Here is a 14,326-nt window from a genome sequence, read left to right as displayed (position 1 = left end):
GGCGTTCTCTCTGCAGCACTTTGGGAATTAGTCACTCGGCGCCCATTGTCGTTAATGGGAATTTGGCGCCAAGGCCATTTATCCTGGTGTCCTCAATCAATACAGTTAAAAATCTGTGGATTCTAAAATGTCAATACCCAGTCTGAAATATAAGGGCCAGCACAGTTTTATCTCGTTAATTTATAGTTCTGACGGGCTGTTGGCTTATAGAACTACCATGAATCAACACTTAATCAAATCTGCTCACAGATTAATTATTTTTGGCGCTCCTGTTTCCGCCTGTAATCTCCCTAAGAAACGTCATTGCTGCATTAGGACCAGGCAGCCTCAGGGAACACTGGCAGACACCACCCAGGCCCTGAGTGTCACTGGCGGTGTGAGTGACCTGCCCTGAATACCAATCAGCCAGTTTTCTCCTCAAAATCCCCCAGAGGTTGTTCAGGCCTGAGCACTTCCTCTTGTGGCAAGTTCTAACCCCCCAGGAGTCTCCTTTCTCCATAGTGCTGGGTAACAGCGTCATCCTGGTGGGGAACATTTGTGCCTTCTGCTTGGTATCCAAGGTGGCTATGAAGTTTCCCATAGCCACAGCCCAGCTCTCCAGGGAGCTCCCCACACTCAGAGCTGGGGGAGGTCTGCCCTCTCAGGGATGCCCACTGTCCCTGCCTGCTTACTCCCACTCAGCAGGCCCCTTTTGTTGGAGGTCGTAGTGGGTGGACATGATTGGTCAGTTGGGATTGGACTCTAACTGACAATGCCTCTTGTTTTCCAAGAAGTATCTTCATGTCCCGCAATGAACAGGATTGTGTCACAGAGATGCCTTGAAGAGAGTCTCTGGTCTCCCATATGCCACTGCACCTTCACCATGCTGCCAGGGACGAGAGGGTCTAGGGCCCTTTGCATGTGTGACAAGCCTCATCTCCTCTAGCCTGAGAGGGCAGCATTTTATCTCCATTTCTTTTCCTCTCCTTCCTTTCTCTTTCTCTCCCCCTCCTTCCTTCCTTTATTCCTTCCTTCTTTCTTTCTCTCTCTCTCTCTTTTGTTTTGCAATGCTGGGGATTGAACTCAAAACTTTGTACATGCTAGGCAAGCACTCTACCACTGAGCTATATCTCCATTTCTTTAATGCAGAAACTGGGTCTTAGAGTGTTGGGTGATATTCTTGACTTTACCCAGCCAGGGCCACAGAGCTGTGTGGAGCTTGGGCTCAGGTGACCAGCAGGCATCCCGTTGCCTCTCCCTGCGCTGGACAGATTGCCTCCCTTGACTGCTGGCAGGCTGCTTGGCTGTCGCCAGGCAATGGCTCACCACTGTAGAATATAAGAGGCCTGTGGGAGCCCAGAGAGCCCTGACTGATCTTGACTGGTTTCTCTGAGTCACTGAAGGATGCTTCTAGAGTGAGGGACAGCTGTGCTTCAGCCGAAGTGTCGGCCCTCGTGACCTTAGAGTACCTGGTGTAGGAAGTGAGAGCCCTCCATGTGAAGACTGTGATGAAAGCACCGAGGCTCACAGGGCTTTGGCGGAGAGGCCGTAAAGGAGACTCCTTGATCAGCTAAGCCTTCCAAGTGGCTCCCACTGGTGCTTGAAGAAGAGCTGTGCTGGGGCCTGGGCCTCTGTTCTTAGGTTTTCAAGTTCTGTGGCTCACTTGAGCTTCTCCAGCCCGCCTCAGGAGGATTTGGTTAGGGTCCTTCATGTCCCTGGAGACCAGGAAGGACGTGCAGTGCATGCTGGCTGTGTCACAGGCCTCAGAAATTGGGCATGTGTTCAGAGCGTGTCACTCCTTATCTGTTTGCTCCTTTAGCCCAGTGCTGGGCCTAAAGTAAGACTCAGAGCTCTGTAGTCCCACACGGTCTGATCTCTGATAGTCTCTGGCAGCAGCAGCCCTTTAGTTAGTTACCCACTTGCCCAGTGAACGGTTGTCCACCCACCTCCTTGCCACCTGTGCCACAGGACCCCTCTTCTTCCTTCCTCTGTAGTTTGCTTGGTATTTGCAAACCCCTCTCCTGGAAGCTCTTTGAGCATGCCTTCACTGCCTACCTTCTGGGAAAGGTCTCCTGTGTCTCCACAAACTTGTTTCATTCTCAGCTGGGATGCTTACGCCAGCCCTGTTCACAAAGATGGCAACTGGGCCATGGCACCATTTTATTCATTGCTATTATCTAAAAGTGATGGTGATGCCCCCTCCTGTGTGTGGGCAGTGGCCATTGATAAGCACCTGGCCCTTCTTAGGTAAGGCTACTTTCATCATCTGACCCTGGAGTCTAAACATAGTTATGACATCTTTGGTATGGGCATGGTGAGTTCTGAGCTCCAGCAAACCTACCGACAACTAAGCTCTCAGGGTGCAGCTGGCTTGCAAGTAGACACCTCTTCTCACTGCCCAGGTTTTGGGGAATTCAGTCTTGTTCAGGTCACTGAAAGAAGTGGCTTGGGAGGAAAGACAGCTAACCATCACTGTCCCTCTGAGGCCACTGCTTTGGCCCCTCTGTGGCCACTGCTTTGGCCCCTCTGTAGTCACCACTCACGGGGCCCTGTCTGTCTGTCTGTCTGTCTGTCTGTCTGTCTGTCTGGGCTCACTCAAGGACATACTGTCTCTGTTCTCACAGCCACCTCTGAAGGCAGGTTTTAAGCCCGACTTCACAGGCTCTGAATGTTACCCGACTGGTGGGACCAGAGCCCTGCCGGAGGAGGTGAGCAGACGAGGCCCAGCTGCCCCTCAGCGTGAACCTGCCCAGCTTCTGCCTGCCAACACGGCCCCTGCTTCTGATACATGGAGCTTGGTTTGAAAGTTAGCAAGCTTCTTTTCTTGTTAACTTTGAGTCAGGATGGTTAAATTTACAGCTGGCTGAATACTTCCCAGAGGATGAGTGTAACGATATTGATTTTTAGCGAAATGAGTCATATGCCTGCTGCCTGGGAACACAGGCTCAATTACCACGAGCCAACAACATAAGCTTTCCCTTGTCAACATTTTTCCTACACATTCGTGAGTCTGTGGATAGGGACAAAGAGCTAAGGAGAAGGAAAGGTCATGGGTAGCTGGCAGGTCTGGAGGCGGGGTGCAGAGTGAGGACTCTGAGGTCAGGCATGTCTTGTCAGCTACAGTACAGCCCTAGGTGCTGGATGGCTTCACCTCCACCAGACTCCTTTTCCCTGGCTCTGAGGTGTTGGTTAATTTCCACCACTTCCCAGGGTTGTGATGTGACAGGTGTCATGTTCAGACAGGTCTGGAGGGACACACTTATCATTAAGTTTTGGGCTTTCCACCTGAGCTGTGAGTGATTTGGCCAAGGTGAGCTCCCTGCAGGCAGCATGCAGATCCCTTCTTTCTTTCTTAGAGACCAGCCCTTGGGTTACATTTGGCATGAAATACTGGTGACAGGTCAGTAATTATTCTGAGAGCCAGACATGGTAAATGAAAAGGAAGGGGCCTCTGGGTCCAGGAGCCTACATGGACATAGGGTCATCTGTCAAGCATTAGGTCAGACAGATGATGTTGCCTGGCCACATGGTTGGTCTTCTCAGGAACTTGGCACCTGTGAGAGAGAAGGAGGAGGAGCAGCTCTGAGCAGCTCCAAGCAGCTGACTGTTGGTGTCAGCAGGGGCCTCAGGGTGATGCTGGACAGAATAGCATTGTTGGGGTGATGGTGTTTGGGGAACAGGTTGAGTTCTGCCTCATGCTTGAAGCATGTTTATACTTCAATGATGATTTATTTATTTTGGTTCTGGGCAGTGAACTCAAGGCCTCACACATGTAGGCAAGTGGTCCCCACTGAGCCACACTCCCCAGCCCAATAGCTTATTTTCTGTTTGTATCATTATTGATCCAAGAAGGAAAAGAAGTAATTTTTCTTAACTCCAAGAAGAGCCGAACAGTTTTTATACTGGTTGAGCTCATTATAACCAGATCAATAAAGCCAAGTGCCAATGGATTAAATATTTTAAAGCTCAATTTCCTATAAGCATACAGTGAACAAACAGAATTTTCTGTAACAAGCAAACAAGCAAGATAGACTCAAGGTGAGAGACCTGCCTATTCTAGCTCCCCAGCGAGCATAAAGAAGCCATGCCCAGGAGGGGCTGGTGAAGAAGGAGGGTGCGAGTGGGAACAAACCCCAAGAGTAAGGCCTTCGCCTCCACCACAGCTAGTGTTTCCGGTCAAGGCAGCTCACTACCCAGCCCCTTGGTGAGGTCCCCAGCTTGTGCAGTGGCCAGCCCAGGGCTTTGGATTCTTCAAATCTTACGTAAAAGCTCCAGTCATTAGTCTTTCGAGGTTCCTGCTGTTAGAACTCAGCATCCTTTGGTTTTGGCTTTTAATTTAGCCATGGATGAATTCAATAAGTTGGGGTTTAATTTTTCACACAGTAATAGCTCCCTTTGGCTGCTTGCTCCACAGAGTGCCACTTAGCATCCAGTCCTCATGGCGCAAGACACAGCAGCGAGGGGACCAGCCATAGGGCCCACCACTGGAAAGAAGTGAGCTGAACAGGGACCTGGGTCTCTGGCTCACGGCTGTATCACCCCCTGCTTCAGATGTCCTGAGAAGTGGCAATGGGTGTGGTCCTGAATTCTTTTTTTTTAAATTTTCTTTTGTTTATTTTTATTTATTTGAGAATGACAGAGAGAGAGAACGAGAAAGAGAGAGAGAGAGAGAGAGACAGAGAGAAAGACAGAGACAGAGACAGAATGGGCGCGCCAGGGCTTCCAGCCACTGCAAACGAACTCCAGACACGTGCACCCCCTTGTGCATCTGGCTAACATGGGTCCTGGGGAATCGAGCCTCAAAGCGGGGTCCTTAGGCTTCACAGGCAAGTGCTTAACTGCTAAGGCATCTCTCCAGCCCCTGAATTCTTAATTTTTCCCAACTGTTTTTCATTAGGTACCTGGGAACTTATTTTAAAAGTTAAAAATCTTTTAGTTTTGGACCCCTTTGACAAAGAAAAATAGTAAAATCCTAGTTAGCAAAAGTAAGAAAAATAAATGACAGCCTATTTTCTAAATGGAAAATTTCAGTCATTAAAAGACAGATTTTTAGTCTCTTTGGGGGTTGAGGGAAAATAACATTCAGGAATACATTTATTTTCTTAGCAGAAACTTCAATCATCATCTTTTAAACCTCAACTTTCCCTCTCCTTTTTCTTCCCTATTGTTGGCACAGCCTTATCACTGTAGCTTTTTAAAAACCGTGGAAAATTCACTGCCATTTCTGAAATTAAGCATATGGTTATGTGCTCTGGTCCAGGAAACCAGGGAAACATTGGACACAGCCACAGCTTGTCTTTCCTCTGGATTTGAGGATTGGTGGTCAATTTCATACACCAAGGGAACAGGCCACTGAGCATTGAGAGTCTGACTGGCTCCCTGGGAAGAAACGCTGCTGCGCCCCACCCCACTTCTCGTATGGAGGCTGCAGTGGGACCATACCTTCCATGGCCACTGAGAGGTGCCATTTTGTTCACTGCTCTCAGCTTCTGTGTGACCCCACAGCCACTTGGCAGGTCTGGTGAATTTTCTGGACCATGGTACTGCCTCATGGACTGCTTCGAGTCTGGTAAAGGCATGTCAGGATCAAGAGGAAGAGACCCTCCCCCTGCCTCCTAGGTGGAATTTGGCCACTGGGCACATGATGTCAGAATGCCAGCTATAGCTTCAAAGGTGAGCAAGGGGCTGGAAAGATGGCTCAGCCGTTAGGAACATCTACTGTGCAAACATGAGGACATAAGATGATCTGAGACAGCTGAGTTTGACTCTTCAAAACCCATGTAAATAGCTGGGTGTGCCCATGCTCATCTCTAACCCAATCCCATCCCACAGGGGGTGAAGACCGGAGTGTGCTGGAACTTGATGAGGTAGAGAATGGCACAGACAGCAGCTCTGAGTTGTGTAGGAGACCCTTCTTAAGGAAACAGGTGAATGAGCAAACAGGACTCTCAACGCTCTCCTCTGCACGTGTGCACATGGGGCACACTCATCTGCACATATGTGTAGTGTGCAGACACTATACATACCACACACCACACAAGCACCCACAGAAAGGTGAGGTAAAGCTTGAAGCATAAGAGTTTCAGAAAATACCAAGGAATGCTGCCTAGAGCACCTCAGCTCAGATTCCAGACTATTACATGCTAGTATAGTAGCATTTTTACTGTACATACAAAGTTTTCTGCTCTTATGGCAATATGATGGTTTAATTGTGGGAAAAAGACTTTAAATTATCTTCCTGCCATTATTCCTCAGCTTATAGGACTCAAATAGCACATCTTATATTATATTATATTATATTATATTATATTATATTATATTATATTATATTATATTATATTGTGGATTATATTGTGGTAGAATATTTGGTTTTAAAAATTGCTGTTTGAGGGCTACAGAGATTTCTTAGTAGTTAAGACACTTGTCTGCAAAGCCTAAAGACCCAGGTTCAATTCTCCAGGTCCCATGAGAGCTAGATGCACAAGGTGGCACATGCATCTGGAGCTTGTTTGTAGTGGCCAGAGGCCCTGGCACACCCACTCTTTCTCTTTCTCTTTCCCTCTCTCTCAAATAAAAATAAATCTTAAAAAATTGCTGTTTGCGTTGCTGACTTGAGTTTCATAGAAATTATTAAATGAATTCATTTTGGTTTGGGATTAGGATAGAATTTCCAATAGCTTCTGACATAGGCTAAACATACTTTACCATTTTTTTACTATGTATTTATGTAAAGTAGCATCCTCAGCAAAGACAAATATTGATCAGTTCTGAAAACCTTTGAAGATCTTCTATGATTACCTTCTGCAGTAGCAAATATTCAGCTAGTACTGAATTCTCCCAGGGCCTCACTGGGTAACTCAGGCCTGCCTGGAGTTACTGGGCAGCATAGGAGCTAGCATTGAATTCCTCCAGGGTCTCACTGGGTAGCTCAGGCCTGCCTGGAGTTACTGGGCAGCATACGAGCTAGCATTGAATTCCCCCAGGGCCTCACTGCATAGCTCAGGCCTGCCTGGAGTTATTAGGCAGCATAGGTGATTCTCTTGCCTCCATCTTCTGAGTGCTGGGATTATAGTCCAGACTCAAGATTTAATTCTTCACATAAAAATAACCAAGCACATCATTAGTATGCAAATTGGTTTTTGTCTTCAGAAAATAGTAAAGTTATATGCAGAAGAATTTTTGGGGCATGTGCATGTATATGCATGTATGCATGTTCGTATGTATATGGAGGCCAGAGGTTGATATCAAGTGTCTTGATTAGTTACTCTCCACCTTATTTATTTATTTACTTATTTATTTACTGGTTTTTCTAGGTAGAGTCTCAGTCTAGCTCAGGCTTACCTGGGATTCACTAAGTAGTCTCAGGGTGGCCTTGAACTCATGATGATCCTCCTACCTCTGCCTCCCGAGTGCTGGGATTGAAGGTGGGCGCCACCGTGCCTGGCTCCACCTTATTTTTTGAGACACGATCTCTCATTGAACCTGGAACTCACCTGATTCATCAAGGCTAGCTAGTTGGGGATCCTCCTGCCTCTATATCCGCAGTGCAGGGATTACAAGTGTGTGCACCATGCCTGACTTTTACATGGGTGCTGGGAATAGGAAGTCAGGTTCTTAAGCTTGTGCAGCAATCTGTTTCCTGACTGAGCCTTTTCCCCAGCCCAGATTTCTGAATGATTTACTATCAGTAAATGTTTGATATATATACCTATTTTATATACCTATAAATCTGAGGTTTGCAAAAGTTTCTTGGGTGGAAAAGGAACATGGATGGAAAATGTTTATTAAGCCCCTACTTACTTTTTTTGTTCGTCATTTTCTGACCTTGGTCCACACCCATTTCTCTTTCTTGCTCCAGAGATTGAAGGGAAAGGTATCAAGCAGTGTCCCTCTTGCTATACATCTAAGGAGCTTGCACGCTTGTGCAGCTTACAGTGGGATGGATATCTCACTTACAAAACGTCAAGTGCGATGACAATTCTTGCTCCCTAGTGGGGCTGGGGGAGGATCCGCACAGTCACCCATGGAGGTAAAGGGGGCGCTCTAGGAACGGATGGGGCTCATAGTGGGGCTGGGGGAGGAATCCGCACAGTCACCTGTGGAGGTAAAGGGGGCGCTCTAGGAACGGATGGGGCTCATTCCGCTGCAGGCTTGCGCTAGTGGAGTGCGGTGACTCACACCCGCAGTCCCAGCATTCTGGAGGCTGAAGCAGGGAAGTTGCTGGGATGAGAGGCCAGCCTGGACTATGGACTGATGTTTGTTTGTTTGTTTGTTTTTGAGGTAGGGTCTCACTCTAGCTGAGGCTGACCTGGAATTCACTATGGAGTCTCAGGGTGGACTCGAACTCACGGCGATCCTCCTACCTCTGCCTCCCGAGTGCTGGGATTAAAGGCATGTGCCACTATGCCCGGCTCAGGCTGATTTTAAAAAAAATTTTAATTATTACCTTTTATTATTTTACAATATATTTCAACAATATGCCATTAATGTTTCCTTGGCTGCTGTATGAGACCTGGAATGGAGGAGCGCTTAGCGCGCAGACAGCCAGCTGAAGCATCTGCTTGTGCTGAGCCATTGACACCAAGGGTGAGTTTTTATAAGCAAACATCTCCTTTCTACAGCCAGTGAAGCAAAGTTTCCTTTGTGTTTTAACAAGGTTGAGTTCATTTTGCATTATCAGACTGCTTTTTAACTCAGCCTGCCTATATAACATGATCCTGTCTCAAAAAAACAAAAGAAAAATAAATTTGCACAGAAACCAGGCATGCTGGCACACATCTGGAATTCAAACACTCAGAAGGTGGAAGCAGGAGGGACAAGAGTTCAGTAGGGGGTCCTTGTAGATTATATAGCAAGACTTTGTCCCAAAACAGAGTTAAAAATTATTATTTTTCACTATGGAGGGAACTTTCTTTTCTTTCTTTGTTTTATGAGGCAGGTCTGTCTTTCTAGGCTGACCTGGAATTCACTCTGTAGTTTCTGGGTGGCCTCAAACTCACTGCCATCCTCCTACCTCTGCCTCTTTAGTGCTGTGATTAAAGGCTGTACCCCCCACACTCAGCCTAGAGGGAACGTTTTGAGACAACTTTGTGGTGTTCTGGTCAGTAAACCCGAGAGGTGGGCCATGTTAAGCATAGGATGTGCCAAGGAGCTGAACTCCAGTCCCTGGAAGCAGATTTGTTGTTTTTTTGTTGTTGAAGCAGGGTTTCACTGTAGTCCAGTCTGACCTAGAATTCTCTCTGTAGTCCAGGATATACTCAAACTCATGGGAATCTCTTACCTCAGCCTCCTGTGTATTGGAATTAAAAGCATGCTTCACCATGCCCAGCACAAAGTGGCGGAGTACTTGCCTAGCATGACCAAGGTCCTGGGGTTGATTCCTAGTAACAAAACAAAACAACCCAACAACAAAATAACCTGAATGTCTGTACCTTTAGCCTGGAATCAGTGATTCTCTCTTTGTTCCTTTTTATTGTGTGCGTGCCCGGCAGCCAGAGTTGGTATGGAGTGTCGTCTTCAATCACTCTTCACTTTAAAAATTTTTTTTTTTTTGAGACAGGATCTCTCACTGAACTTAGAGCTTACGGATTTGGTTAGTCTAGCCAGTGAATCCCAAAGGCCCTTCTTTCTCTTCCTCCTTAGCATTGGGGTACAGGTATGTGTCATTGGTCTGGCTTTCCTGAGCTCTGGGGTCTGAGCTCAGGTTCTTAGGCTTGTGCAGTAAGCACTTTACCTACTGAACCACCTCTCTGACCTCAGGAACAGTGAATAACGCTTTAAACAAACATTTCATCAGATTTTGAGGTAAGGTGTTACAAAACCAAGAAAGTAATAATAATACCTTCTGGTGAGTTACAGGAGTTGTTATCCGATGTTATTACCCATGTTTACAAAATGCTTTGTGTCACTGGTGGGCGGAAGTGAATCATATCTATCTCCTGTGCGGCCAGTGGGGGACATACTGTACTGGGGCTCAGTGGTAACCTGGACGTACAGCCAGATGGCTTTAGGCCTGGGTCACTGAAAGTACCCTGCATCTAGAGAAGCGCAAGCCCATTCAGTGCTGCTGCTGTCTCTAGAGACATACTTGTGGTTTTTCTTAATTTCAGAGAAGTTGCTGGATACTCTTAATAAATAGCATATTAAAATATATTTAAAAATACTGGTCATTTTATTTGTGCCTCGCCTTTTAAGGTGTCCTGTTTTAAAATGTTGGTAATATATTGTCACGCTGGCACGTTGGGAACTCATCAACAGATATCCATGGGACAGTAATGTCTGGTTAAGGTTTGCCTTGGCTGGGACATAGTGAGACAGGTTAGGAGACAGCGCCTCTAGCCATTGGATGCGTGTTGTCCCACTGTGACTCTCATGAGCTGTGATTGATGAGTTTCATTTCCTTTGTGGGTGACCCGGAGCTGGCTGAGCTCTTCCCGCAGTGTGTGGGGTCAGCGCGTGAGAGGAGAGGAGCTGTAGCTACGTGCGGCACTTTCTGCAGCCCAAGGATGCGCGGGCCGCCTGCTAGCATCGCACCACTGCCCTGGCCCCCAGCTCCTGTGCTCCCACGTTGCCTCTGCTCTGGTCTAGTGGGGGCCAACGGCAGTCAAGTTGCTCTGCTGGGCATGGAAGCCCTTGTGCCGTCTCCAGTCTCTGAGAGAAGCCCCCTGCATATTGCTGGCAGGTGCTGGTAGTGCTTAAGATTCTCTCATGCAAGATGCCTCACAAAGCTGGTTTCTCCCTGCGAGTTTAGGCACACTAAGTGTGATAGGATAGAACTCCAGACAGTGCCATGGGACACAAAAGCCCTGTTGGGCAGTGGAAGGAGCACTGGATTTGACTGGCTACTTGTGATGGACACATTTGAAATCCATTTCACCTATCTGTCAAAGATCATAGTGATAGATATTTCCCACACTATGTGTGCCGTGCACATGATACATGTTACAGTGTACGTGAGGACGTGGTGATGTGAGAAATGACCAGACTGTCTTGAATCCTTTAGAGCCAGTGAGACCCCAGAGGTCCACCTCAACCTCCATTCAGTGACTGGGCTGCTATGTGGGTCACTCATTTGCTGCCCAGAATGTTACGTCATCCCAACCTGCTGTGCTCTGAAACAGACACATCCTCATTTTTATAATGATGGTAAGATGGATCCTGGGGAAAAAAAAATCTCCTTGGGCTGAGTATGCTTCTAGATTTAGGCTTCCAGATAAATAATCTCCTGTGTTAGCTGTGTGGTGTTAGATGTGATGCTCTATCTCCTGAGCCTGTTGTTTTTAGCCGTGAAGTGGGCTTAGGGTTGCTGTGTGGTTTAAATGAGGTAATATACAGAATGTGTACTGAGCACATGATAGGTAATCAAGGATCAGCCACCCAGTGTAGCCCTAGGGAGGGGAGTAGGGATGGCCAGAAGTGAAGGCAAATGCTGCTGCTACCCTGTTTTGCCACCAGAAGGTCTACACAGGGCCACGTGAGGCCCCAGTGAGCTGAATGGATGCAACAGTTACCTTCCCATTGCTGGGACACAAGCAGCTTTTGCGAGGAAGGGTTTATTTGCGGTTTCTGATTTTGAGGGGAAGTTTCATCATGCTGGCAAAAGCATGGCAGAGCAGAAGCTGGGCATTACATCTTGTCACAGCAGACGGGAGGTAGCAACAAGACTGAGCAAGCTCAGGCAAGGGAGAGCTGGGCTACATAAACTTTAGGGTCCTTCTCCCAGTGACACACCTCCTCCAGCAAGGCTCTACCTCCCCAAGACTTCCACCAGCTGGGGACCAAGTATGAGGCTTAATTACAAACACATGAAACTGCGGCAGACATTTTACACTCAAACCACCACAGTGGGCATCTTTGTTTTAAGATACTTGCAATCTGAGTACTTTCTGACTTTTTCTCATCTGCTTATGTTTTAGGAACCCAAGTGTTCAGTGGTCAGAGTGACTTCAGAATCACTACCTTGAAATTCCATCCAAAAGACCACAACACATTTTTATGTGGTGGCTTCAGCTCTGAAATCAAAGCTTGGGACATAAGGACTGGCAAGGTAAACACCTTTCTTCCTGGCTGGCCTTTCCTAGGGAGAGTTTTCCTTCCTAATTTGAATAGATAGGGACAGGTAAAAATCTGTGTTTAGAATGCTTAAGTCAGAATAATCTCTGCTTCATGTTTAATCAGTGCTAAGATAATTTGTAGATGTCTTGAGAGAACATTTTCGAGTTATTAGACTGTCAAAACACCATCATAGGTGCATTCCTGGGCAGTGTATCACTAAGAATGTCTTTTGCACACCTATTATGTGTTTAACATGAATCAGCTTGGGGTTGTTCAAGGTGTGTGGAGTACAGATGACTCTGGTATGGAGTGTGCATGTGTGTACCTGTGTGCATGAGCAGAGCAAGCTTGATGCTTTTACCTTGCCACAAGGGGACTCCGAGAGGAGATGCTGGTCCCTTGAGGGCTTCAAAGCTGGTTGGAGGCTAAGGGGGATGGCTCAGTCATTAAAGGCACTTACTTGCAAAGCCTGCTGGCTCTGGTTTGACTCCCCAGTACCCATGTAAAGCCAGATCTTAAATGGTACGTTTGCCTGGAGTTTGATCATGGTGGCAAGAGACACTGGTGTGCCCATTCTCTCTCTCTCAAATAAGTAAATAAAAATAGCTTTTAAAGGGGGCTGTCTGGGTTTCTGCTCCTGCCTTCTGTTTCAGCCTGATGCTCCTGTTGCCTTCATCACTTAATAGGCAGCAGCTCCTCCCATTTCTTCAGGCCTCAGCGTCGGTGAGACAGATGAGTTTTCTAGTCAGAACCTCTGGTTTCCCATCTCAATCACAGTGAAAGCTAGTGGCTCTTTAGTGGTCCACAAGGCCTAAACGATGTCCCTGCAGCCCTTCCTCCTCATCCCTGGCCACACTGTATACCTGCGCCTTCCTGTCTCGTGGCTCTTGCACTTGTGGCTCCTCCTGCCTGGAGCGTTTTCCTCCTAATTTTCTATGCAGAGGCTGGCTCCCTGCTTCCTATGGGACTTTGCTCAAATGCTACTTTTCCGATGAGGTTTCCCCTACCCAGAACCCCTTGGCATTCACTCGTCCCCTCTGCTACCTTATTTCTCTCTGTAGCTTTGATCATCTGGCATGCTATGGATTTTCATGTTCATTTGATTGCCCATCTCCCTGCGCTCAAATGTCAGTTCCTGGAGGTCAGGAGTTTCTGGCACATGTAGACATTTAGTGAACCATGGTTTTCTGAATGAATGAAGAAGGACGACAGCCATGCATGGTGAGTGCACAGAAGGTGGCAATATGGGATGTGAGAGGAGGTGGTGACCACCTGGACTTGTTATGAGGCTCTGGGCAGCTGGATGGCCTAGATTAACAGTGGGAGATTTGCAAGCAGGGCAGCCAGGGTTCTGTGCTGGCAGCAGAGGCTGTGGAGGAGGCGGAGAAGCAGAGGTGCCAGTGAGGATTGTCAGAGGAGGAGCCACGGGTCTGACTATCTCTCAGGGGTCAGTGACCTCAGGCTGGTCTCAGTTCTGAGCAGCACTGCTCTGGACTGATGAAGGCCCAGCCCCTTTGTCCCATGAACAGTTCTGATGCCCTGTTCAGCCTGCATGAATGCCAACCATATAGAGGTGGTATAGTACACCAGGCTGTGCCATCCAAAGGCATCCCACCCGGAGGCATCTTCTGATGCCGCATCCAGGCAGGAGGAACTGCTCAGAGTCTGCAGCCTCTCCAGGAAGTCTGTGCCCTGCAGGCTTTGGGACAGATGCAGGCTCCTGAGAAGAGCCTAGAGAGCTCCTTTCTCTCTCTTACTAAAAAAGTGATGTATGTATACATATTTGTGTGTGGAGGGGGTGGGAAGTTTACATGCGTGCATGTGAATGTGGGGACCAAAGGACAACCTTGGGTGTCAGCCTCAGAAACACCATCTGCCTCTGTCTCTCTCCTTGGCCTAAAGCTCAGCAACCAGGTCAGACTGGCTGCCCAGGGACCCTCCCGTCTTCATCTCCCTGGCACTGAGGTCATGGGCATGCGCCACCATACCAGACATGTTGCATGCATACTGAGAATGGAACTCTGTTCCTCGTGCTCGTGAGACAAGCACTTTCTGACTGAACCATCTCCCAGAGACCCATTGGTTAAAGGAGTAGGGAGTTTTGTCTGCAGAGAAGACCTTGCTTAAGGATTCTCACAAGGGGCAGTATAGAGCCATGTTTTAAACATACCAGCGGTTTCCTTTGCAAAGAAACTACAAAAATATTTAGGAGAGGAATATTACCTATAAACAAATGGAAGCAGTAGATTTTTTAAATGCTGGAACAAGTTATATTGAGGATCCAGCTACATGA

General features: G+C 47.5%; 1 protein-coding gene across 2 annotated transcripts in view; it reads left to right on the top strand.

Moving 5' to 3' along the window:
- Nucleotides 1-14,326, top strand: part of Wdr25 (WD repeat domain 25) — a 186,991-nt gene that overhangs the window by 124,432 nt on the left and 48,233 nt on the right. For both annotated transcript variants that reach the window (XM_004665592.2, XM_045154117.1), the window contains exon 4: nucleotides 11,895-12,025. In XM_004665592.2, the coding sequence (XP_004665649.2) occupies nucleotides 11,895-12,025 (131 nt within the window). The remainder of the gene's footprint in view (nucleotides 1-11,894; nucleotides 12,026-14,326) is intronic.

This window comes from Jaculus jaculus, chromosome 7 (genome assembly GCF_020740685.1).
Source record: "Jaculus jaculus isolate mJacJac1 chromosome 7, mJacJac1.mat.Y.cur, whole genome shotgun sequence".
Lineage (NCBI taxonomy): Eukaryota > Metazoa > Chordata > Mammalia > Rodentia > Dipodidae > Jaculus > Jaculus jaculus.
Note: the sequence above shows the minus strand (reverse complement) of the source record. Positions and strands in the feature narration are given on the sequence as shown.